The sequence below is a fragment of the Marmota marmota genome, unplaced genomic scaffold (assembly GCF_001458135.2).
Source record: "Marmota marmota marmota unplaced genomic scaffold, marMar, whole genome shotgun sequence".
Lineage (NCBI taxonomy): Eukaryota > Metazoa > Chordata > Mammalia > Rodentia > Sciuridae > Marmota > Marmota marmota.
The window spans coordinates 502999-529429 of NW_025999896.1; the positions used below are offsets into that span (position 1 = coordinate 502999).

The 26431-nt window shown below is 49.9% G+C and overlaps 1 protein-coding gene across 7 annotated transcripts; it reads right to left on the reverse strand.

Moving 5' to 3' along the window:
* Positions 1–1536: 1536 nt before the first annotated feature.
* Dlg4 (discs large MAGUK scaffold protein 4) lies at positions 1537–26015 on the reverse strand. Of its 7 annotated transcripts, none has more exons than XM_015504386.2 (20): positions 25525–26015; positions 18050–18115; positions 14811–14864; positions 14605–14655; positions 14283–14407; positions 14015–14184; positions 13767–13903; positions 13480–13624; positions 8292–8587; positions 8020–8122; positions 7761–7875; positions 5373–5549; positions 5096–5132; positions 4978–5005; positions 4820–4867; positions 4637–4738; positions 4093–4265; positions 3051–3160; positions 2455–2546; positions 1537–2233 (listed from the first exon to the last, which is right to left on the reverse strand). In XM_015504386.2, the coding sequence occupies exons 1-20, from the start codon at positions 25552–25554 to the stop codon at positions 2127–2129; spliced, it is 2166 nt and encodes a 721-aa protein (XP_015359872.1). In that variant the 5' UTR covers positions 25555–26015; the 3' UTR covers positions 1537–2126. The 7 variants fall into 7 exon arrangements, 6 of the variants coding, with proteins under 6 accessions (XP_015359872.1, XP_015359871.1, XP_048653909.1 ...); XM_015504385.2 differs by having other exon boundaries at positions 14605–14664; positions 25525–25986; XM_048797952.1 differs by lacking the exon at positions 18050–18115 and having other exon boundaries at positions 25525–25987.
* Positions 26016–26431: the final 416 nt, after the last annotated feature.

Sequence of the window (26431 nt, forward strand, 5' to 3'; positions counted from 1 at the left end):
TACCTATGTCAACCTCAGGTGAGAGCTTGCCAAGCACATGAGCAGGGGCAAAAGAAAGGTTGAGAACTACTTTTCTATAAAGCAGCAATCCAAGCAGCTTTGTTTAGGACTTAGGGCCAGGAAAATCTGACTTCCTAAAATAAAAACTAAAATGACTTACCTTTTATTATAAGGAACTAGGCAATGAGCCATTTCCCATTTTGTCCTGGCTACCAGGAAGCTGAGATAATATTTACCCTCATAGCTCATCCATTTCTCCTATTTATATCTTTAGGATCCAGTTTCTATTTTCCTACCCTCACTATTTGCAAAGCTGCTTCAAATTTTTTTTCTATAGAAATGAGGCATAAAGAAACCAAATAAATAAATATTCATACAGCATTCCTTATCAGCAAACCTCTATAAATGTTATCTCTAGAGCCCAGCTGTCTACAACTTCATGAACATAAAAGTTTCCTCTACACAGACCTCAACTTACATATGATGGTTCAGTCCATGGTTTTTCAACTTGACGATGATACAAAGGCAATACACATTCAGTAGAAACTGAACTTCAAATTTTGAAGTTCATGGATTAGCAATATGCTGTACAGTATGCTGCAGCTGCCCATCAGGCACACGTTTATTCTGTATTATACAGTAGGTTTTGTGTTAGATGATTCTGCCCAACTATGGGTTTACGTAAGTGTTCTGAGAACATTTAAGGTAGGCAAGTCTAAGCTATGATGTTCAGTAACTCAGGTGTACTAAATGCATTTTGTTTTTTAAACCAGGGATTGAACCCAGGGGTGTTTAACCACTGAACCATGTCCCCAGCCCTATTTTATATTTTATTTAGAGACAGGGACTCACTAAGTTGCTGTGGCTGGCTTTGAACTTGCAATCCTCCTGCCGCAGCCTCCCAAGCCATTGGCATTACAGGCGTGCACCACCATGCCCAGCCTAAATGCATTTTTTACTTAGGATATTTCCAACTTATGATGGATCTATTGGAATATGAACCCATCATAAACCAAGAAGCTTCTGTACTTTGCAGGCAAGTCTTCCTGACTATCAGTGACTTTGGACAGAGCTCCAGCCCCTCCCCAAGCCCATTCCTCAACAACTTGATTTGCTGCTTCCCTCCAAAGCCCCTATCTCAGGCCACCCTATTCTCTCTGGGTTGGGATGAAGAAGGATCTGAATTTACCAGACCCACCCATCCCTGGGCCCCCACCCTGTCTCCCTCCACACCCAGGACCCAAATAACCAGGCCACACACTGAGTTTCAAGTATCTGTCTCTTCCTTTCACTCTCTCAAAAGAAAAAATAAATAAATTGCAGAAGGCGGCAGCATTTCCAGTCTTCCCCTGGCTCCCAGACACCCAACCCCTAACCCCTGCCCCCCACCCTCCCTCCCATATTTCCCACTCCCTAGACCCATCCCTCCCCATTTGCCCCCAAAAAAAAAAAAAAGGAAAAAGGAAAAAAGAAAAAGAAAAAAAGAAACAAAGAAGAAGAAGAAAAATCCCAGGAAAAAAAAAAAGCCACAGTTAGACCTTCCACTCATGCAAACCAGCAAAGAAAAAAGGTGGGGGCATGTGGAAGGCAGGGGACCTGCAGAAGAGTCCCACTACTTCTCCCCAAAAAACCACCTTTTAGGAGAAAAAAAATGGAAAAAAAAATTGAGAAATCAAGGGACATGGGGAGTTATGATGGAGCAAGGGTGACCCCAGACCCTGCCTCCAGAGAGCGCAGAGGCCTGTGGCCCTGCATCCCTACAGTGGGTGCTCCTTGAGAGGGGCCCTGACTTCTGGAATGTATGGGGGAGGGCGGGCAGCCCCCAGTGGGTCTGTGTGTGCATTGGGGGCAGGTAAGGGTAGGGATCCTGAGGAGCAAGGGCTTGGAACCAGGAGCCCGGCTCCCCGCTCAGACCCCAGGTTCCTAGGATTCTGGAGCCCAGTTCTGGGGTGTAGGGATACATGCAGAGGAGTGTCCCCCCTCCAATGAGCTGGATCCAGTTAGAAAGGAAATAAATAAGAAGGGGTCAGAGGGAGGCTGGGGTGCGAAGGACGTGGGCAATTCAGTCCAGACCAAGGGCCCGGATGATGGAGGCAGGGCGAGTCCAGGCCAAGCCAGGGCAGGAATCAGAGTCTCTCTCGGGCTGGGACCCAGATGTAGGGGCCTGAGAGGTCCTCGATGACACGCTTCACCTTGTGGTAGATCTCCTCAAAGCTGTCACCCTCCACGATGGCTGGGAGTGGGTAGAACAGGGAGTGAGGCCAAGGGACAGAGGATGCCTGACCAAGGCAGGATACAGCCCAGAGAAATGGGCACCTTTTCCTAATTCCCCCAGCCATGAGCCATGAGGCTGCACCCACCTACGGGGCATCTCTTCCAGAGCCATCCCTGCAGTGGGGTGAACTTTGTCAAATCTGAGCAAAAGTGCCGTGTGTGTCACCACTGCAGCCTCACCTGAGAAGCACTCTGTGAACTCCTGCTCCAGCTTGGTGGCTCTGTCAAAGGCTTTGCGGGCTTGCTCCTCTGTGATCCGCTTGTTAATTTCTCTGTGAAGAAAGAAAGACCCAGAACTTTACCTCCTCCATCCAGGGATGTTAGGCTGCAACGGGTACTTTCTTATTGAAAGCAAGTAGCAAAAAATATAATTCCTGATATCCTCTGGGGTCACAGATGAGCCCCCACCCACAACCCACCCCAGCCAGGTGTGGGTATTTCCAGGACCTCTCTAGAGTTTATCCTTCCAGTCTTCAGCCCCAGAGAAGGAGTTAGACTCTAACTCCCAACTGCTCCTGAGGCCCTGGCTTGCCCCAGCAGGCATGTGTCCCAGGAACTACTGGGAATTGTAGCCTGCTTAACTCAAGGTAGGAAAAAAGAGGAAAAGCCTGGGATTCCTTGCAATCTCTGGGTTTCAGCTCTCCATGCAGATCCCCACTGAGGGCTGCTGGAGTTGCTGTCCAGAGTTCTGAGGGGAGAGTTCAACACAGAGGCCTTGAGAGGCCCAGGACCACAAGTGCGGGGAGCAGAGGGGAGGCCCCCAGGACCATACTCACAGCACATTCTCCAGGGAGCGGGGGCGGATGAAGATGGCGATAGGGTGCAGGTGGGCCGCCTGCAGCCGCCGCACAGCATTGGCTGAGACATCGAGGATGCAGTGCTTCCCCTGGGGGCAGGCAGGGTAGGCGGAGGGGGACCAGCAGGTGGTGGGAAAGGACAGACAGAGGTGCCAAGAAGGGACACAGAACATGGAAAAGAGGGGAAAAGAGGATGGCCAAAGGGGAAGTGACATGAATGTCAAAAGACACATGGATAGAGTCAGGATGGGAAGGGGATATGGACAGACAGAGTGAAAGACAGAGAAAAAAAAGGAAAGAGAAGACAGAGAGCCAAGCACAGGAGGGCAGCGAAAGAACAGGATGGAGGATGCAATGAAAACCAGGCAGGAAGGGGACCCAGAAGACGGAGGCAGAGCAGGGTCAAGAGGGGCAATGGAGAAGGGGGTGGGGCATGGAAGGTAGGACAGGGCAGTAGGGAAATAAAGCAAGGGAAAAGGAGAAAGGAAGTAGGATAGAGGGAGGAGGGAGAGGAGGACAGACAGAGGACAGACAGATGGAAGGGACAAGGAGAGACAGATGGAGGGAGGGAAGGCAGATGGAGCAAGGAGCCATGGAGGGAGGGCAGGCAAGGTGGCAAGCATCGGTAAAAGGAGTCAGCAGAGGAATGGAGAGGGGCGTGGGGACCCCAGGAAAAGGAAGGAGAGGGGAGAGGGCCAGGAGGAATCAGGAAGAAGGGAGGGACCAAGTTGGAGGAGGCCAAGATACAGCCACAGAAAGAGACGAGAAGTGGGGCGAGGAGGAGGGGAGCAGAGGAAAGGGACAGATGGCAGTGGGGAGCGTGGGGTCAGGAAGCGAGGGCAGCAGGGCACAAAAGAGCAGGCAGCCAGACAGAGTTGCCCAAGAGGAGAAGGAGGTGGAGGACGGAGTGGAGACCCAGCAGGGAAAGAGACAGAGAGAAAGAGAGTTAGAGAGAGTTGGAAGAGGCAATGGGGTAGGGAGAGGGCAGAAGGAAGAGGACCAGGTGCTCACTGGGTCCTACCTGCTCTGCCACCTCTCGCACGGACTGGACGCTGGTCCCGTAGAGATGGCTGTTGTACTGGCCAGCCTCAATGAACTTGTGCGCCTGAATGTCCTTCTCCATTTTCTCCCGGGACGATACAAAGTGGTAATCCCGGCCATCTATCTCATACTCCCGCTTGGGCCGTGTAGTATCTGCCAGGAAGTCACCCCACCCCCCCAAAGATCTAACCACCATCCCTCTAGCTTAAAATTTGCCTCACCAACCAAACCCCCAAAGTGCCCAACTCATCCTTGATAGGAGGCCACTGTGGAGACTAAAACTCAAGAGGGACAGAACCACTCCCCCCACACCCGCCAGGGTCTCCCATTTTCTGGCCTGGGGTTGACTCCTGTATAACATAAGGGGAGCTGAGAAGACCCCTTCTTTGAGGAATCCTGTGACCCCTGCACTCCAATGCCTGCAGGCAGTTTTGCCTGTGGCCCTCACAAGAGGGGCTCCTCAGGCATCCCACTCCTCCACCCCCACCTTCACCTCCACCTCCATCCAAGGCCCCAGCACTCACGGGGAACACAGGATCCAAACTTGTCGGGGAACTCGGAGAGAAGATCGTCATTGGCGCGGTCCTTGGTGGGCCCAAGGATGATGATGGGGCGAGCGTAGTGAACTGAGGAGAGGAGCTGGGCTCAGGCATCGAACAGACCAGGGGAGCAGGAGGGCTGGGGCTGAGGCAGGGGCCAGGGCTCACCTTCCATCTGCGTCACTGTCTCGTAGCTCAGAACCGAGTCTTCTCGACCTGGTGGAAGACAGAGCGTCTTCAAGGGTCTCCAAGACAAGGGACCTGGGGCCCCCTTGCCTTCTTTGGTGTTCCTCTCACCCCAGGGCTTCCCAACTGGCCCTACTTACCCTGTGATCCAGAGCTGGAGCCCCAGTCCTGGGAAGAAAAAGCAAGCCATGGGTTGGTTAAGGGTTCGGCTCTGTGAGGACCCCACTCTTGCACCAAACTCACCCCTCCTCCACCTACCTTGGCCTTTAACCTTGACCACTCCCGTCGCTCAACCCTGTGGAATACATGGAGATATGGAGGGTGGGAAAGTGCCTAGTGAGGCCTAAAAGCTCCCACACTCTGGACCCTGTGATCCTCAGTGAGGAGCTGTCTGCCCCAAAGGCTCACAGAAGCAATAGTCATGAGGAGGGCCCACCAGACAGACTCCAGAGAACCCCCTTTTGGCTGCCACCCTGGAGAACCTTGGGAATTTCAGTGCCTGGAGCAGGAAGTCTGCAGGTCCCAGGAGCCTCACCGTCGTTTGCTGGGGATGAAGCCAATGTCATCCGTCTCACTGTCAGAGTGGACCCGCCGTGCCTGCCACCACTCCTCATCGCTAGCATCAATTACATGCAGCACATCCCCAAAGCGGAAGCTCAGGGCCTGGCTCAGGAAGCCGCAGTCCTTGGTCTTGTCGTAATCAAACAAGGCCCTAGAGGACAAATGGCTATGGATCAGGGCATGGCTAGTACTCCAGCCACTCCAAGAACCAGCCTAGAGGTTCTGGGCTAGGAATTTGCGGCAAAGCTTGGGTTGTTAGTGGCATGCCCACAGGAACCCCAAAACTAGGAAAGAACCAAAAGCTCTGCTGTAACATGTAATTGCCATTACATGTATGATGTGTCCAATTTCCAGGATGAGAGCAAGAACTCCAGAAAGAAGTTTTCAATATGCCTGCATGCCACAGAGTTCCCTTAAATCTGCTCAAATTCATAAGGGGAAAAAAAAGTCCCTCACTGGCAAACATTAGTTACTCTTATCCCTTATCAACATCAAACTCCTGTCAGGGAGTCAAAAGTACTAGGGTTAGGACAAGAAAACTATTGATTCTCCAAGAAAACAAAGATGCAGAATAAAGCAATGGGACTGGGAATATAGGGAGAGAGTCTGGAATTGCTGACATCATCTGGGAGTCAGAACTGAATAACCCTGGGGTCCTACTGGACCCCAGGAAGGAAGGAGAGCCAAGTGGAACCTCAGGTATGAGCCAGGTGTCTAGGTGGATGGTGAAAGAGAAAACAAAAGCACCCAGGATAGAGAACATGAGCTCAGTGCGGGATGTGTTGAGTGTGACATGCCGGTAAGACATCTTAGCAGAGATGGCTAGAAAGCAGATGGCCAATCCCAATAACCAGGAAGCTGAGGCAGGAGGAATGCCAATTTCAAGGGCAGCCTCGGCAATTTAGTGAAGCCCTAATCAACTTACCTGTCTCAACAAAAAAATAAAAAGAACTGGTGAGCCGGGCATGGTGGCACAAGCCTGTAACCCCAGCAGCTTGGGAGGCTGAGACAGGAGGATTGCAAGTTCAAAGCCAGCCTCAGCAACAGTGAAACACTAAGCAGCTCAGTGAGACCCTGTCTCTAAATAAAATACAAAATAGGGCTGGGGATGCAGCTCAATGGCCAAATGCCCCTGAGTTCAATCCCTGGTACCAAAAAAAAAAAAAAAAGAACTGGTGATGTAGCTCAGTAGTAAAGTGCCCAGGCTTCAACCCTGTGGCATGCCCAGGAAGGAAAGAAGGGAGAGAGAGGGAGAGGGAAGAAGGAAAAGCAAGCAGATGGCGAGAAAAGCAGGTCTGTACCTCTGAGAGGTCAGGCCAGGGCCGACGGCTCTAAGACACATGTGCAGACTGGAGTGGCAGATGAGGCTGGGCAAGTGAACAGGACCAGAGAGACAGAGAGAGAGAGAGAGAAAGGGGAAGTGCAACAGAAACTTAAGCCACAGTGCCCACACTGGGGAAGAGCACAAAAGAGAGTCAATAGGGAGAGGAGTCCTAAGAAGGGAATAAATAAATGCTTCTGAAGAGACAGGAGACAGGTGCAAGAGAGCTGTGTGGTCCATCTCTCTGAGAATTCCCACAGGGATGCCAAGACTGAAACAATATTAAAAATATCCTAGGGCTGGGGATATAGTTGGTAGAAAGCTTGCCTTGCATGAACAAGGCCCTGGGTTCAATCCCCAGCACCACAAAAAATATATATTTGTATATATCCTAAAGTTGAGGACAGTGACATATGCATAAAGTCCCAGCTATTCAGGAGGCTGAGGCAGGAGGATCATTCAAGCTCAGGAGTTCAAGACCAACCTGGGCAATATAGCAAGACCCCCATGTTAAAAGTAAAAAGCTGGTGGATGCCTGTAATCCCAGCAACTTGGGAGGCTGAGGCAGAAGGATCACAAGTTTGAGGACAGACTCAGCAATGACAAGGCCGTATCTCAAAATACAAAATAAAAAGACCTGGGGATGTAGATCAGTAGTAAAGCTCCATTGGACTCAATCCCCAATATCTAAATAAATAAATATAAAGAAATCCTAAAAGCCCTGTGTTTACCTTTTAAATGCCCAATTGTGAGGCAGTATGAGACTCCTTGGGGAGAGGTCATGGTGCCCTGGGGCTAGAAGGCAAGTGGAACACTTGGGGTAGAAGTTATTTTCCAATTCAGATGGTGTATTTCAGAAGATTAATCTGTGTCACTGAGCCTGTGAACAGTGGCTGAGCAATAAGCCTGGGTGTGGGGCAGGCAGGCGGGGTGTGGATCAGGCAGGGTTTAGGGCAAGAGCTGGCTAAGGAATAGGGAATGGGCACAAAAGAAAGAGGAATCCACAGAAACCCAGAAAGCTCAGCCCAGCAAGCCTCTGACCTGATATAGAAACCCCTTTTGGGGTTGCTCCGAAGGGAGGCAGTCCCTGAGCCCAGGCTGCTGTTCATGAGCTGTTCCCGAAGGTCATGGATCTTGGCCTCGAATCGGCTGTACTCTGAAGAAGCACAAGAAAGTTCTTGAACTGTGCTCCATTCTATCACCAAAACCTCTCTGCCCCACCCCATCCTCATCCCTGCTGAATCCATCAGTTGAGGAAACAAGTTCTGAGCCCACAAGATGGGTGCCTTAAGCCTGGTACCTTCTGGTTTATATTGAGCAATGATTGTGACCGTCTGACCCGCATTCTTGAGGGCAATGGCAGCCTGCTCATGGCTGGCATTTCGGAGGTCAACACCATTAACCTAGAGAGAGGAACAGAGGCTGAGTAGCTTGGCATTTCTCATGTCTAAGTGGCGCAGGGAATAGTCCAGCAGGGGACCAGGCTTCGGCCCACCCAGCCCCTTCCCAAGAGCTCTGGGCTCTGCTGGGGGGACAGGGTGGGCAGGCTGGCAAGGGCAGGCCTTCCCTCACCGACAGGATCTGGTCCCCCTTCCGCAGCTCCCCGCTGAGGTCCGCAGGGCCCCCGGCCAAGATGAAGGAGATGAAGATGCCTTCGCCGTCCTCACCACCCACAATGTTGAAGCCCAGGCCCGTGGAGCCCCGGTGGATCACAATTCGCCTCGGTTCTCGGGGAATGTCTTCCTCCCCAAGCAGGTCCTTGGCCACTGGAGAGTAGCGCCGAGGGGAAGTGGGGGTCATGGCTGTGGGGTAGTCAGTGCCCAGGTAGCTGCTATGACTGATCTCATTGTCCAGGTGCTGGGAATAAGCTGAGGGAAGACATAGAAAAAATGAGATGAAACATAAGGAGGATACCCATCGGCACCCACCAGCCCACCCTCTCCAGCAGGAGCCAAGAGAGCCAGACTCAGACAAAAAGGAAGTTATTCTGCCAAAGATATTTGGTGATGTGGTAAAGAGGACATCAGATCCAGCAATGTCAGAGGTCAGGAATTTATAGCATCAGAGATCGGTTCTCTTAGGGGATAAAGGACTTTAAAGTTATGTGTTGTCCTTGATATGCCAGGGATGGTGATGTCAAATGACAATATTAATACCATGCTTTTTGGGTTTTCTTTCTTTTTGGTTGATATTTTTCTCAAATCTCTTAATCCATAAAAATTTCTTTTTTCTTTTTTTTTTTTTTTTTGGTCCCCTCCTCTTTGGCCATTCATCTGTTGAAAAACTAGGTCATTTATCTAAAAAATTATCCCAGGTTTTATGAGGGAAATTCTAACAGGGAAAATTCCTGCATAATACCTGTGGTCTTATTTAACCTATGCCTCTGCTCCTATATCTCCTGTAACCTGGGGACTTTATTCTAGAGGCTTCATCAGATTCAAATTCAATATGTGAGTAAGCAGACTTCACAGGTGGCGCTGTGCACGCCTACTGTGTCACAAAAGGCTGCAATGATGTCTTGTTGTCTTTCAGATGTATTCAGCCTTGTCCACCCATCAGCCTCTCATCCAAACTTTCACAGCCACTGATGATGATCACTGCCTAGTTTGGATATTCATCTGGAACCATCAAATGATAACAATTCTGTTGTTTTTTTTTTTTTTTTCTGGTGTGTGTTTCTTTTTCAGATGGGACAACATTAATCAAATTTTCTATAAAGAACTGTCCCATATCAACCTTTTAGTTAATCTAAGGTATAGTTTGTACAGGAATGAAGGATGCTCAGCTCTTTACCAGTTTTCAGTAAATGGGTTTCCTAGCCTCTTCCAAAGAGACCCATTTTTTTTTTTTCAGTCCTAGGGATTAAACCCCAGACCTTGTACATGCTAGGCAAGTGCTCTACCACTGAACCATATCCTCCAGCCTAAAATTAATTTAATCATAATTTGTTTCTTATTTTTGTTTAATCTTTTCATTATAGATGAACACAATACCTTTATTTTTTTTTAATGTGGTGATAAAGATCACACCCAGTGTCTCACATGTGCTAGGCAAGCACTCTACCACTGAGCTATAACCCCGGCCCTTGTTTTTGTTTTTGAGACAGGGTCTTGGAAGGTTGTTTAGGCTGGGCTCAAGCAATCCTCCTGCTTCATCGCCCAGGTAGCTGGACTATGGGCACTTATCACCAAGACTGGCTTCCCAATTATTATTATTATTTTTTTTTTTATTTTGGTACTGGGGATTGAATCCAGAGGCACTTAACCACTGAACCACATCCCCAAACCTTTTTATATTTTATTTTGAGACAGGGTCTCACGGAATTCCTCAGGACCTCGCTAAATTGCTAAGGCTGGCTTTGAACTCATGGTCCTCCTGCCTCAGTCTCCCAAGTGGCTGGGATTACAGGATTATACCACAATGTCCAGCCTCAATATTTTTAAATATAATTATGACCTCGTGGACTTTCACCTATTGAATGAGTTTTCAATGAATGCCCAGGAGCCTCTTCAACATGGCTCTGTGTCTTTAATGTGACCCTAGTAGTCTTAGATATCTTCCTTCCTTTCTAATATGAAAGATGTTGAAGTTTGTCTCATATATTTCTTGCCAAAGATTTGGAATCAGTCATTTTCCAAGGAGCCCAGGTTCCTTTACATAGATTATGGTATCCAGAAATAGTACCACGTGGTTTTAATGTGGGTTTAAGTATGATTTCATATTAGGTAGGGGCAGCCACACCTCATTATTCTTTTCTAAAATGTCTTAGCTCTTCTCCCACACATACTTTTCCAGCTGAACTTTAGGATCAATCTGCTACATTCCCAGGGGAAAACCAATATTAAAATTCTGATTAGGATTGCATGAAATGTACAGATTAATTTGGAGAGGGTTGAGATCTTCTACTTATTAAGGTTTTCCATCCAGAATCATTGTTTTGTACCCTTCGGTAAATTTTTTTTTCATGTAAATCTCACACTTCTTGTCAAGTTTATATTTCTATCAGATGACAACAGTATTCTTCCTCCCACCTTCTTCCCTTTGGTAATAACAATAAAAAATGTTATGACAAAATTACCCCAGCAAAATTACCCTGGTTGAAAATTATTGCTTTTGACCAAAATAATAATAAACAGATGTTAGATTTGAAAAGAAAGAAACAAAATTAATCTTATTTGTTAATTACATTGTGGACCATTTAGACTAAAACACAAAACAAATTAACTGAAAAACTTAGAAATAAAATGGAAGGTTAAGAATGTGGGGCTAGGGTTGTTACTCAGCAGTAGAGCACTCGCCTAGCATGTACGAGTCCCTGGGTTCGATCCTTAGCACCACATAAAAATAAATAAATAGAATAAAGATACTGTGTCCAACTACAACTAAAAAAATAAATATCTAAATAAAAATGTGGCCCTGGAAAATAAGTAATAAGAAATCATAGCAATGAGAAGATGTAATAGGTAAAAAGAGCCCAATTAAAAAAAAAATTCTAGGGAGGGGAGGGGAGGGGGGACAGGAAGGGGATAGGAAAGGCAGCAAAATACAACAGACACTAGTATGGCAGTATGTATAAACGTGGATGTGTAACCAATGTGAATCTGCAATCTGTATACGTGGTAAAAATGGGAGTTCATAACCCACTTGAATCAAATGTATGAAATACGATATGTCAAGAGCATTGTAATGTTTTGAACAACCAATAAAAAAAAAATTCTACAGAGGCTAGGGGACAAGCTTAATAGAGCATTTGTCTAGCATGTGCAAGGACCTGGGTTCAACCCCTAGCACCACCAAAAATAAAAAATAAAAAATCCTGGAAATTACAAGAACAACAAAGAGTCATTGGACCCAAAGATGTCAACAGCACCAACATTAAGAAACCTGGTCTAGGGCTGGTGATATAGCTCAGTTGATAGAGTGTTTGCCTTGCATTCACAGGCCCTGGGTTCAATTCCCAGCACAGCCAAAAAAAAAAAAAAGTGAAAGAAAGAAAGAAACTTGGTCTAGGGCTGGGACTGTAGCTCAGTGGCAAAGCATTTGCAGTGGCAAAGCGTTTGCCTAGCACCTGCGAGGCACTGGGTTCAATCCTCAGCGCCTGATAGAAATAAAATAAAGACAACTAACATTTAATTCCCCTCTGTTTAAAAAAGAAAAAGAAAGAAAGAAATCCCAGTCTAAGCTGGGTACAGTGCAATCCCAGCAACTCAGGGGACTAAAGCAGGAGGATCACTAGTTCAGGGTCAGCCTGGGCACTTTAGCAAGAAACTTTCTCAAAAAAATAAAAAGTACTAGGGATGTAGCTCAGTGGTACAGCACCCCTGGGTTCAGTTTCCAGTACTGCAAAACAAAAAGAGAGAGAGAGAGAGAAACTTTGTCTAAAACAATAACAGTATCAGTAGTAAGAGGCATCCTATCTCATTCCTAAATGAGAAAAAGGACACACTGCAAAATGTTCATTGCTGGTTGCTAGTAACTACTCTTCATCACATTAAGGGAAAACGTCTCTGCTCCTAGTTTACTGAAAGTTCTCACCCAAAAATAGATGTTAAATTTCATCAACTGACTTTCCATATCTATTTAAGATGATTCTATAATTTTTTCTCACTTTTTTTTTGGACAGGGGATTAAACCCAGGGGCACTTTACCACTAAGCTATCTGCCCAGTCCTGTTTATTCATTTATTAATTTTTATTTTGACATAGGGTCTCACTAAGTTGCTGAGGGTCTTGCTAAATTGTCAAGACTAGCCTCAAACTTCTGATCCTCCTGCCTCAGCCTCCCAAGTTGCTGGAATTACAAGCATGCACCACCAAATCCAGCTTCTCACTTAATTTTTAATATAATGAATCATAGTAAGAAATTTTCTAATAATATACCACTTTTAGTTTTCTGAAACAATCTTTTTAAAAAATATTATTCTCTTAATATGCTAGCCATATTGGGGTTCCTACTATGACACTAAAAATTTCTGCATCTCTGTTCAAAAGTAAAATTATTCTTTACTTTCCTTCTTTTAGTTTATCTTTGTGACTATTTAAACTGGCCTTATAAAATGAGATGTGAAGCCTTTTATCTTTTCCTACTCTGAAAGAGCATAAGAATCATCTATTGGGGCTGGGGTTGTGGCTCAGCGGTAGAGCGCTTGACTAGCATGTGTGAGGCCCTGGGTTTAATCTTCAGCACCACATAAAAATAAATAAATAAAATAAAGGTATTGACAACTACAACTAAAAAATAAATATATTTTTTTAAAAAGTCATCTATTTCTTTTTTTTTTTTTTTTTTTTTATTATTATTACTGGAGATTTAACCCAGGAGCGCTCAGCTCTGAGCTGCAATCCCAGCCAGCCCTTTTTGTTTTTTGTGTTTTGAGACAGGGTCTCACTTGCTTGAGGGCCTTGCTAAATTCCTGAGGCTGGCCTCAAACTTGCAATCCTCCTGTTTCATCCTCCCAAACCGCTGGGATTACAATCATGCACCCCCATACCCAGCTAGAATCTATTTCTTGAGAATTTGACCAAATTAGGCATAAAACCAAGCAGGCCTTAAGCTCTGGAGGGCAAGATTGTTTATCTTTTCTAGTGCTTCTATGGTGACTCATTTTCTATCACTTCTCCAACCAGAGCAAGGATCAGAGGTTGTGACCATTTTATGGGGATAATCTGCAGAGGAATGGTCACAGGGAATATCCTAGAATTATGTCATGGGGATAACTAGAATGGGTCATGAGGAGCTTTTGAATTTGGAGGGCTCTCACAGGTTGTGATGTCTGGGGGAGCATAGCTGTCACTCAGGTAGGCATTGCTGGGCTTGGCCACCTTTAGGTAGACAACATCATACGTGTTCTTCAGGGCTGCCACGGCATCCTCATGCATGACGTCTTCCAGCCCCACACTGTTGACCTGGGGTCAAGGGAAGCAAAGCTCAGACAGACCAGAAATGGCAACACGGCAGATGTAGTGGGGTGAGGTAATAAGAATCCTGAGCCTGTCTAGGGTCTACAGGTGAGACTCAGGTCTGAGCTAGAAAAGTGGAGGTCCTCACCGCCAAGATCTTGTCTCCAATCTGCAACCTCCCATCCTTGTGGGCAGCACCGCCTTCGATGATCTTGGTTACATAGATGCTATTATCCCCAGGGATGTGCTGGTTCCCTACGCCCCCTGCGATGCTGAAACCAAGACCTGGATGAAAGGAATGGCACAGGTGGGTGCTCAGGTACCTGGGAAGCAGGACTTTTTTTGGGGGGAAGGGAGGAAATTTAGGACAGGAGTGGGGACAAAACTGGTTACTACCTTTAGGCCCCTTGATGAGCTTGATCTCCATGACCTTCTCAGCTGGGGGCTTCCGGCGCATGACGTAGAGGCGCACGATTGAGCCTGCCTCTTTGAGAGCCTCCACCGCTGCTGAGTGGGTCACCTCCCGCACATCCACTTCATTTACAAACAGGATGCTATCGTTGACCCTGGGAGCAGCAAGGTGGGCCTGAGCCAGGAGCTTCCTGCTGCCCTGGCCCTCATTTTCAAGCGTACTAGCTTCCTAACCCCTGTCTCCCCTCCCCACCTGAGGCGACCATCCTGGGCTGCAGCCCCTCCAGGAATAATCTTGGTGATGAAAATGGATGGATCGTCACCGATGTGTGGGTTGTCAGTGCCACCTGCGATGCTGAAGCCCAGACCTGAGTTACCCTGAGAAAAAGGAGGGCAATAGTTAGCCTCCCTCACTGAACAACCAATTCTGGCAAGGCAAGTGGGACAGGGAATAGGTCAGAGAGTTGTAGCCAGAGCACTAAGGGACATGGTTAAAGGGAAGGCCACCTAGAAAACATGGGCACAGAGACACAGGCAGGGAAACAAGAGGAACTTGAAAGGAGGAGCTGGCTCACCCTTTCCAATGTGATCTCCTCGTATTCCATCTCCCCCTCGGTTCCGTTCACCTGCAACTCCAACATGGGACAGAAACACAAAAACAGTGAGATGGACATTCCAGCCTGAGAACCTGGCCCTCCCTCCTCATGCAGGCGACTTAGGTCCGCCATCCCTCCCTCCCTCCTTCTGCAATGGTCCCTACCCCAAAATCTAAACAACTCACATATCCTGGGGCTTCTAGGGTATCTGTGTTGACAATCACTGGGGGAGAATTGGCCTGTGAGGGAAGACAGGAAACAAAAAGCTGACTCAGCCTTGGCTTAAGAGGGAGCCCATAACCAAGGATGGGTCCCATCAGCCTAGCTCCCCTTTCAGCTACTTCGCCAAGCCCCACTCTGCCACCCTTAGGGGCTCTTCAAGGACCCAGGCTCAGCCCACATTTCATACACACACACACACACACACACAGATACACATGTGCATGGATTCAACTCTGCTCAGCTCAGGTCCCCTGCAAGTGAAAGGAAGTGTATGAGAAATGAGAAGGGAGAGACAGCCAGACGGAGAGGGGAGCAGCAGATGGTAAAGAGTGGGGGGGGGGGAGCTTCTCACCGGATGTAACACCACGGGGTGTTACATGCCTTATGTGCTACACACATACACCCCAGGGCTCCTGTCCACCAGGTCCTGATCACCCCCTTCCTGCCCGCTCCCTGTCATTATCCCCCCACATTTTTATAATGCACCCCCAGATTTGTCCCTCACCTTCGCATACACTTGCCCTAAACCCAGCGCCCAGGGAATCCGGGATTTCCCCAGCTGCAGGCCCCTCCCTCTCTCTCACCCACCAGCCATCCAATCCACGCCTTCCTCCAGGGACCTTGTTGCCTAGCAACGGTATCTAAGCCCAGTCAAGACCTGGGGAGACCCACCTCCAGGAGGCCCTGTCGTCAGGACAGCCGGCGGGGGAGATGGGCGTGGCCTAGGGTCGACCAGAGGCCTGAGCGCGGCAGGACTCTGCTGGCCCCACCTTTCCTGGCCTGGGCCTCGCCCCCCACTAGCCGGGGCGAGAGGAGGTTCGTGGGCACAGCACATTCTGAGTAACCTGCCTTCTAGTCTCCCCTGCGCCCCTCACCCTACGCAGCGCAAAGAAACGTCAGAAACAGGGAGTGGTGAAAGACATCCGGGTCCTAGCCTGCACATCTACTCCCTCCCCCTCGCCTTCATTAAGGAAAGGGTTAAAGTTAGGCGTTCCCAGGTCTTTGACGTCAGGCGGCCAGGTCTCTGGACTCCCGGGCGGGGCCAACTTCAGGCCGGTCCTAGGGGCTTCCCCAATTGCCAGGGCAACCAAAGCCACGTCTCTATGGCAATGGGGGAAGGCAGCCAAGAGCCTCCTTCCGGGGTCCCCAACCTATTTCCTCCTTAAACAGATTAGCTAAAACAGGCTAAAGGATTCTCCTAGTCTCCTTCCCACTTTCCCCCTCCAAAGAGGCCCTCCTCTCTTTTACTTCTATTTCTCAATTCTAGAAACTGCTGGCCATTTTCAGGCTCTACCATAGATTTCACATCCATAAATCTACTACCGCCATCCTCCCAACCGCAGCAAACACTGTTGTCCAGCCAACAGCCACAGACTGCTGAAATCTTATCCACATGTTCATCCCCATTCCTATCCTAGACCCTCCCTGATGCCCCATCCTTCATCCAAGATTACATTCATCCAACACCATCCATCTAGATCCCTGTACCCACCCTTCAGTTTCTATCCTACAACCCCAGCCTCCATTCTCTATCCACTTCCATTTTCAGACCCCTGCCCTATACTTTATCGAGCTCCTGTCCTTACCCTCCATCCCAATTTGATTCTCAGAGAGGGAATCAAATGTTACCCCATATTCAAACCCTCAATATTCTATCTCCAAATCACCCCTTCACTTCTCAACCCACTACCCATCTGAAGATTGGGCCATCTCCTGTCCTACAACTGAGGCCTTGTCCTGAGATGTCCTCCAGCATCACTTGTGGCCTCCAGCACCCTCCCTCCACTCCCGTTTGCTTCCTGAGCTCTGGTCCCAACACTCCCTGGCACCTTATTACCTACTACCCCTCAAACTTCCCTTCTCTGATTTCCTCCTCAATAACTACTTAATGGCCCCATCTTGTAAAAGGCATTGCACAGGCCTTGCAGTCAGAATTGCACACAAATGCTGAGCATCATCCCCATTTCCAGGGCCTCACTTTCTTTTCTCTGGACCCACTCAATCCACTGCCCCGATTCCACAGTTTCATCCCTATGTCCTCTTCCCACCCCCATTCAACACCTCTCCTGCCACTTCTAATCCCAAGCTTAGGGGACTCTCCTTTCCTCATCCCCTTAGCTCAGAAACTTCCTCCCCATTTCGTGATAAAACATCAGCAATCTCCCCCTTCCTGGGGCTTCCACACCACTGACCCTCGTTGTCCTCAATCTCACAGCTTGCCTGTGCTCTCCATTCCTCCACATCCTGTGTCCCAGAAAAGGAGACTGAGGGGGAAGAAGATGGAAAGTGGACTGGAAAATAGAAGGTTTCAGAAACAAGGCCTCCCAGGACTGGAGAAGGGAAAGCACACTGAGCAGAGAAGCGGGGAAAGGGGAAACAGGTGGTGATGAATAATAAGGGGGAAAGTGGGGGAAAGAAAGAAGATATGGGTGGAGGTGAGCCCAAGAAGAGAGGAACAGGGAAGGTGAAACTGAGAAATAGGGAGCTGGCTGACCAAGGAGAAGACTGATCAGGCCGCAGAGGCCTGAGCTGGGGATCAGCAAGGGGGGGAAGGAGATGCGTGGGAGGAAGAGAGAGACAGCATCAAGAACCAGCCAGCCAGCCAGCAGGAAGGAAAAAGCGGTGGAGGGGGAGGAAGAACAGGAGGAGAGCAAAGACTGGGGTAGAGGAAGAGGCAAAAAGGCCCCACGACGACGTGGTGAAGTCTCAGGCCAGACAGATGGAAAGGGCTGGAGACTCAGGGACAGGGAGAGCAGGCCCAGAGGCGGAGGTGGGGGAGGAGGCGGGAAGGGACAGGAGCAAATGAGGGCAGCAGGCGCTTGGAACAGAGCTCTGGACACAGAAAACACAGGAAGCAACCGGAGGTTGGGGGTGTGAAGGAATGAAGAGGGCCCTCCCTGGTGCAGGGGGCCTCCAGGGGGATGCAGATGTCTCAATATGCGCACACAGCACGTAGCGCTCAGACACACTCAGGCACACTCAGAGAGACACACAAACACACAAGCACCTCAGGCTCCGGACCCACTCCCACTTGCCTGACCTGTTTCTCCTCGTGGGACCAACGTGTTTCCAGCCCCCCCCCAAACGCCCCCTCCCCCAGGCCGCAGGAGCCCAAGCCCCAAATGCCCCACCCCAGACCCAACCNGGCCTCGAGGTGGGACAAGTTCCTCTCCGCCACGTGCACCAGCTCGGGGGCGTTTACCTGGTTGGGGAGGTGGGCCGGGCTGTGCTCCAGAGGGGGCGTGTCTTCATCTTGGTAGCGGTATTTCTGGGGATGGGGACCGAGGCGTCACTGGGCCGGCCCAGTGCCTCAGGCTCCAGGCCGCCGGCCCCAGCCGCCTCCTCTTCCCCCAGCCAGTGCAGTGCGGAAGGCCCTGGGGCCTGACCAGCTCCTCCCCCTCCCTCTCCTCCAGCCCATTGGCTCCCCTCTCTCCACCCTCCCGACGGCCCCCTCTCCAGCCAGGGCCTCAGCACCTCTCCTCTCTCCCCAAATTCCAGCTCCATCCCCCAACTCCTGCTCCTCACATCCCGGGGCCTTGGCCTTCTACCCAGCATACCCTTCCTTGGGCATCAGTGTCTTCACCCCTTTTCCAGGCCTTCTTCCCTCCATCCTTCAAGAACTCTTGCCCCTGAACCCTGATACTTCTATTCTCCACATCCCATCCCCCAACTTCTTTGCTTCCCTAATCATCTAAATCCCACTCCCATGTTTTAGACTCCCCCTCCCATGCTTCACTTGATGTTCCTGCTTTGCACCTCACCTTCATCATCTCCGTCTCCCATTGCAACCTCTACCCCATGAGCAATGGGTTTTCCAGCACTTTGCATGCATGAAGCAGGGACCAAAGTCAGCCTCTCCAACTAGAAGGTATTTGGCATCAGCCCCCAGGAAGGACAAAGCCAAGTCTGTCTCACTCTTCCTTGAAGGGCCTCACTAGTTCCCAAGTAGTCAGCAAAGGGACCCCAGAGCTAGCTGCAACCTTACAGTAGTCCACAGCCCAGCCAGCTAATCCGGATGTACTAGAAAGGGACGTGATGGGGGAGGAAGGGGAGGAACAAAGGCAGTAGGGCTCAGAAGGGGACAGAAATGAGTGCCAGGTCCCTAACTGGGGAAGAGGGTAGCATGCTGAACCTTACAAGTGAATTCAGGTCTTCCTCTGGCCTTTTGGGCTAAAAGATCCAACATGTCTCCTGACTCCCTACCCAATTAACCAGCTGCTACCTCAAGGGCCTCCAGTACTAGCTTCATAGGAACACCAGTAAATGAGATTAACTGGGGGCAGAGCGAGAGGAAAAGGGCAGATGAAGGCAGTACTGAAGGACAATTCTGCCTGGCTCCTTTTACAGCTGCCTCTGTCCACCTGTGCTACTCTCCTCAGGAGTTGACCCCCACAGTAGAAGGGTCCAGACTCCAGGTTCAGGGAAGCAGGCAGAGGGTACCAGATGCAGGGATCTCTCAGGGACTAAAAAAGACAGCATACAGCTACTAGTATTCATGAGAAAAGGGGGTAGAATTTCCCTCTCAATTTTTTCTTAAAAGCTGAGAGTACCCCAACATTTGAAGGGAAATAATTGCAAGATCAAATAGGAAGAAGCTTATCAAGTACTATGCCTGGTATATGATGAGTATGATTCTGGAAGTTAGGATGATGAACCAAGGCTGAGGATGTAATTCAACACTGTTGTAGACTAAGGGTGAATGAAGTAAGAGAACTAGAGGAGGGAAATGGTCCTGTCAACATAAAGATTCTCAACTCAGGACACAGAAGCAACTAGAATTAAGAAGCACCTGGATATGTTTAAAGAGTTTTAAAGAAGGGAAATAGGGAATCACCAAGTCTGGGCCATGGATGTGAAGAGAGAATCCACAGGGGTTAATACCATGGGCACAAAAAGTAGAGAAGGAAAGTGGGAGTAGTATGCAAAACAGCCCTCCTCAAGGGCTGAGCTGTCTTGGGTAACAGCACTATGAACTGAAAGAGGTTGTTCATTCCATATCCTGAGAAGGTGGTCTTCATCCTGGACAATGCGCAAGCCGAGGGACAATGCCCTGGAATTGTAGGGTCTGGGAGAAAGGGAGGGAAACAAGTCTCTCTTCTCACTTTGTAAGGCCCCCAATTTCCTGCAAAATAAATTAGACTAAAATTTGTAGTTCCAAGTTTTGGAGTCTGGGAGGGTTTAAGTCCAATGTCCCTCCATCTTCACCCCCTTCACAAAGAAAATTCCTGAATCTGATGAAGAAATGTCAGTGCACCGAAGAAAATGGAAGCATGAAAAGAGACATTTCATGGTTTATTCTAGAGAGGAAATGAAGGTAAACTTTTATCACAGTAAGACCCCAGACATCTCTCCCTGCCCCATCCCCATGGGAGAGGGGAGTGTCTAACACTGAGGAAAAGGCTTCTGGGGACTCATAGGTAACAGGAGGAAAATGAGGAACATAGAATGAAGAACTGAAGGTCCCAAAATGTGGTTGGAGGAGGTTAGGCCCTATTACAGCCCCTGGAAATTTTCAATGTATATGTTGTGAGGGGGAAAATAAAGGGGGAAAGGTCTGGAGGGATGGGGGTGGGGACCAGAAATTCTGAAACTGAAAATTGGAGGATGGGGTTGTCAGCACTTCTCAGTCCTGGATTGGGGCAACTAAAGCAGGACAGGAAGGAGGACACCCCCCCCTCCTTTAGCCCACTGGGACTTAGGGCCTTGAGCAGTGACAGCTCAGATAATATTGGATGGAATAAGTCTGCACTCCCAACATATTAGGGTTTGACACAAGTGAAAAGCCTGGAGGGACATAGACGGGCTCGCTGTTGTTCCTTCCCTCTTGCCCACCCCCCGCCAAAGCCCCAGTTTCACGAATGACCTGGAACCAAGGCTTGTACCCCAAAACAAGGATGTGAGTTAGTGGATGATAAGAGGGGCGACCCACTGTGCTTGTCCCCAGGAAGTTGCAACGCAGAGACCCCGAGCCAAGCAGAGGCAAAAGCAACAGCACTTGAAGCTCACACCCTGAGATTTGGGGGGTCCGGGAAGAAGGGAGCGGGGCCGGATCCCGTACCGCGGCACGTACCACGCAGAGACACATGGAGGCGAATCTGTTCCGAGCCGACATGGAGGAGGGGAGGGATAGGAAGGGCAGCAGAATACAACAGACACTAGTATGGCTGTATGTATAAACGTGGCTGTATAACCAATGTGATCCTGNGGGAAGGGGGCGGGTGGGATATCAAGGGTCCCGGGTTGGGAAAGGGGGAGGGGCAGAGGGGCGGGGGCTGCGGCGGCCGCGACGACTGGAGGCTACGGCGCCTGCGCAGTACGGGAAAGCGTCACGATGGGAGAGAAGGGTGAGGGGAGACCCTCTTAGCCACCAACTTCCCTGGTCCCAGCTATTTGTCTGTGGACCTCACCTTATATAGTATATTCCTATCCTGACTTCTACAAATAGACTCCCCAATTTATCTGTCTGGTTCTCAGGGACCCCTTATCTCATCTAATGCCCCATGCCCAAATCACCAGGCCCCTAACCATTCACTGAACAGTTCTCCTTCACTTAAAAGAATTCCTAAGGGATCAAAAATGCCTCTCCCAACAGCCCCCACCTTAAGACTGTTACTATGAACAGCATCCCCTTCCAAGACATCTCCTATTCTAATAGGCATAGGTCTCCCCTGAAGTCCAGCCCTACTTGATAACCAGACAATGCTTCTTCAAGAGTTTAAAAGACCACACGGATCCTCGCTGTGCCTTCAACTTTATATACCCCTATATCATCCCTTTCTAAATCATATTTGTCCCTCGATTCATTAATAGAGAACTTGAAATTAGTGCAATTCTTACCTTTGTTCTAATATAAATATCCAAATGAGGAGCCTACCAATTTGGGGGGATACCCTGTCCACATTGCGGAATCTAATGATACTCAGGACTTTCAAATATACCAATCCCCCACAAGAACCCAATTTCATGAGATATTTAATCCACCTTAAGGCAGGCCCTCCCAATTCAACTACAATCTTCTCAATTTATTTCCAAACCCTATGTTAGGAGGTATTTCTCTATTCTTTTCTTTACCCCTCAAATTCATAATTTACTCTGACTGACTCCCTACATCAACATTCCCTCTATGATTCTGAATTCCAGTTTTGTTGGAAAAATCACTCACAAATATATATTCCCTACGCTCAAGACTCAAATAATATTCACCAAAGTGAGATCTGGACTGTAATTTGCCGTGACCCACAAATCTTCCAGAACATCTCAAACGAATTGACTCAGGTTTCTTCAGAGGCTTCCATTTTCTCCCAAACAACTGAAATTGAAAGGCTATCTTCAAAATATTCTCCCATTGAACACCCACCTTTCCAGTTCTGAAATCCCAGTAAGGGGTCTCCTCAAATGGGTTATCTGCCTTCTATAAAATGCCCACCCATGGCAGAAATGACGATTTCCCTAGAACCTCACCCATTGGCATCTGATAGATGCGCCCCCAAAATGACCCCCAATGTCCTAGTTTCATATCTGGATAGAACAAAATGCTTGACTCTAAAATTTTTTTCTAGAACAGAAAATGTACAGGCCCTTCTTCTCCACTAGTGGGCGCTATACCCCATTAAGACCCTCTCCCATCCCCCATTTCCTTTTTCCCTCCATTTTCCGTTTCCCCGTTGCCTGGCAACACAGCAATCAAGGACTTTGGTGTCGCCTAGCAACCGTCTCCCTGGAACAGAGAGCTGAGGTAGGAGGGGTGCTCTGATGAAATCTGAATAGGTCTCCATCTTGGGAAAATTGAGACGTCAGACCTCCCAACCCTCGGATTCTCTTTTCCAAAGACCCCAAAGTCCTGCAGTTCGCGGACAACTGCCCCTTAAATCTGGTCTCCTTTCGGCGCAGGGGACCACGCCACGCCTTTCCTGGGTCAGCCCCGCCCTCATTTCGGTCAGGTAATCCAGCCCCTCCCCTTTCCAAGGGTTGTTGCCCGCCTCCTCTGAGAGTAAGCCAGACCCCACCCACCTGCCTCCTAAAGACCACGCCTCCGTCCACTTCCCGCCCATTCGCTCCCCCGGCCTCGCCCACACTGTCCTTCCGCCACGCCCATGTCGGCCAATGAATGAGGCGGTTGGCCACACTGCCCCGCCCCCGACATCTTAACTTTGCCCAATAAGGACCACCCAGAGGGTTTAACCACTTCGCCTCCGGGGTCCTGGCCAAAAACCCCTCATCTTTTCCCCACTTTATTCCCACCCCCCACTTATTCTGCTCCGCCCTCCACCACCCTCGCCCGGCCCTCAAGTCTGCCACGCAACTTCAGTCGTCGACGGTTACCATGGCAACGGCGGCAGCAGCGCGGGGAGAAGGGGGAGGGACGGGGGCGGAGTGGGAGAAAGAGATGCTCAGAGACAGAGATACTGGCAGAGATAAAGGTAACGAGTAAGACTGTGATAGCTGTAAAACAGTTTGCACAAAGCACAGAGCCTAGCACAAAGTGGCGTTCAGTAATGCTCCTTAAATTAATGCGGAAGGAGTCTATAAATATAGGCGATGAAAGATGGAAAAGCCGTCAAGACCGAAGTGGGGAGCTCAACGACCACAAAGTCTGATCATTCCCTATCTAGCATTTTCGGGGGGCCGGAGCCATGTGCCCCCTGCTGGTTGCTCCTGGGTTACCCTCCGTTGCCCTGGATAGAGATAAACCACAACTCCCAACAGTCCTAAGGGCAGCAACACTCTAACACTGAGTGATCTTGTGCCTCAGGGTCTTATGGGAGTTGAAGTCTTCGCCATCCCGAGACTCAAGTTTTGCGGCCAAGGAATGTGGCAAGCCTATGTCTCTATGCCTCAGTAAAACCCCCAAATGCTTTCTGCAAACCTCCTTCCTTCAAGGATGCTCAATCCTGCACTCCATCAAAGAGGTAGAAGTCTGGAGGGGAGAATGAATAACCCCCATCCACCCACCCAGAACAGGCTCCAGGGCAGGCAAGCCCCTCATCCTTGCTCACATTAATGTATTTGTGTGTTGGAAGCAAAACCCACACATTCCAACCAGCCTGCTGTATATACCTGTACACAAGGGACCACAGCTAGGGAGCCAAGGCCAGGGAGCAGGCTGAAGGGCAGGAGACAGGAGGAGCATCCAGTCACAGACATTGAAAGAAACCAGAACAGGGAAACTGAGGCACAAAAACCAACCAGGAAGAAAGCCCAAAGCCCACAGATTGGGAGACAAGTAGTCCTGGTGAAGAGTAGAGATCTGGGCCTAAAGGTCCTTAGCCCTCAGTCTCTTCCAGTCATGCTCACACGTGCACAATGCATGTGTACACACATGTGTGAGTTTGTGGCAAGGAACATGTGTGTCCTCAGCTCCCTCCCATGAGAAGCTGCAGTTCTCACTAAATATAACCCCCTCCCCCAGGCCTGTGACTCACCCAGACCCCGCCTCTCCCGGCCCCCACTTCCTGTCCCACCCCCCAACCCCCAGCTGCCTGCCACCCGCCCAAGCATCCCTCCATACACCAGGCATCCAGCTTTCCAGTCCCAGAGTCTGGAAGAAAAGACCTAGGTATTCTGCATCCCACCAGGAGCTTGCTTGCAATACCCATCCAAAATCACCCTTTCCAGGCTCTAACCATGGGGACACCCTTGTAGGGAACCCCACTGCTGCCAGCCTTGCCCTCTTCCTACGCCTTCATCCTACTAGCCTCTTCACACCACTAACCTCAGTCATAAGTCCTCAGGGACCCTTACATCCAGGTGTTCTCCCCCACCTTGATCCCAAGCATCAGGGGTAACAGTCCCCTCCATCTGCTCTTCTCCCTCTTTCTTGAGCAGGGCTAAAAGCAGTGTGGGAGGAGATGGGGATATTTGGGCACCTGCTTGGGAAACCCTCAAATTTTGTACCACCCATCAGGTCCCCCTTTCCAAATCCCCTCCCCAAACCTCTCCTCCTCCTTCACAGAAGCTGGCAATCTCAGCTGCTGCAACCTTCTAGCTCCCAAGGGAGAACCCCAAGTCCTAACCTCACCTGGCCCATTCCCTCAGGTGATTCTATGTCAGGCCTCAGCCTTCGGACAACTCCCAGTTATCTCCGTTCCATATGACTGAACCCCAACTTAACAGTTCCCTCAAATCAAGAGAGCACCCCCAAACGTATATACCATGAGACGCTTGTTCTATAGCCTGAAGGCCCACCCCTTCCCTGCCAGCTGACACCCCCAGTCCAGTCAGGCACTCACAACCAATAACCTTTAGCCTCCTGCCAAGAGCCCCTCAAACTGGACAAGCCACCTGGAAGCCAGCTTTTCCCCCAGGAGGGAAAAGAAGACCCCCACACACATAGCCCACCTTGCCACATACAAGAGGACTCCCATGTGAGCCAGGCTTCTCCTTAAATAAGTTGCCCTCAAACATCGCTAGTGAACCCCCAAACCCTTGGGACCCTGAAACCATGGAATACCCCCAAATTTTCATTTCTCTACAGGTACAAATGGATCACTCCAGGGGGCACCTGTGGCCAAATCCAGGGTTTTCTCGTATGTGAACCCCCAAACTAAATTATGACCCCCAATACATCTTACTTCTGATGCTCTCACTCCAGGGCCTCAGTGCCAGATAAGGCCTGCCTGACCCCTCCCCACATATTCACATGCTCCCTCCAGTTTGTAGCCCCCCCATCATGCTTACCTTGGTTGTCACTATACAGAGACAGTCCATGTTGGGGGGCCTGGCCGCGGCGGCGGGTAAGGGGCTCTGACTTCATTGGAGTTTCGTTCCTCCCCTTGGTGGGTTCTCACCCCTCCCCCCTCCGCACCCCACTTTTGCAGGGGGGGCCAGGATGGGGGGAGGGGTGAGAGGGGAAGGAGGGGGTTGGAGAAGGGAAAGGTAGGGGAGCGTGGGAGGGAGAGGAAGGGGGCCCTAAAAGGGGCTCCCCAGTGGAGGGGAGGGGGGCTTGGGGGAGGCACACCCCCGATTCTCAGGAGGGGCGGGGGCACCGGGGGCTGGTAGCCCCGAGGTTCGGGGGCTGGGGCATGAGCTGGGATGGGGGAGGGGAACTGGATTTCGGGGAGCCCCGCGGCAGGGTGGGGGTTTGCCAATCGGCCAGGGGCTAGGGGCCGTGGCGGGGGAGTGGGGTGGGGGGGTTGGAGACGGCAGCGGCCGAGGGAGCCGTGGAGCCGAGGAGGGAAGGGGAGAGAGGAGGAGAGAGGAAGCAGGGGGAGGGAGGGAGGGAGCTTGGAGCCAGAATGGGGGGGTGCCTTGGCAGAGTTAACTCCTTCGGTGCTGGCAGGAACCCGGATAATGGGAAAGGAGATAGAAGCAGAAGCAAAGAGGCCCTAAGGCAAACATGGAGACCTGGCCAGTTTCCAATGATGAAAGCAAAGACCATGAGGATAGATTTCATTTGTCAGAGGAGGAAGCTCCCACCGTTAGGCTGGGAGCATGGTGGTTGTTTAAATACTGGAGGGAAGCCGTGGCAGGGGGTAGGGTGTGAGGGAGGGGCTGGCAGGAGGGAATTCCTGGGGGCCTAGTGCTTCCTCAGATTCACAGGAGGAAGCCTGAAAAGTAATTATGTCCTGGACTCTAGTGCCTGAAA

Excerpts from the sequence above, each read along its gene's own strand:
- Dlg4 (XM_015504385.2), bottom strand. The coding sequence starts at position 25,554 with ATGGACTGTCTCTGTATAGTGACAACCAAG. Across the intron at positions 18,116-25,524 it reads TCTGTATAGTGACAACCAAG|AAATACCGCTACCAAGATGA; the intron begins GTAAGCATGATG and ends CCCCATCCCCAG. Across the intron at positions 13,904-14,014 it reads GCTCATCAAGGGGCCTAAAG|GTCTTGGTTTCAGCATCGCA; the intron begins GTAGTAACCAGT and ends CCTTTCATCCAG.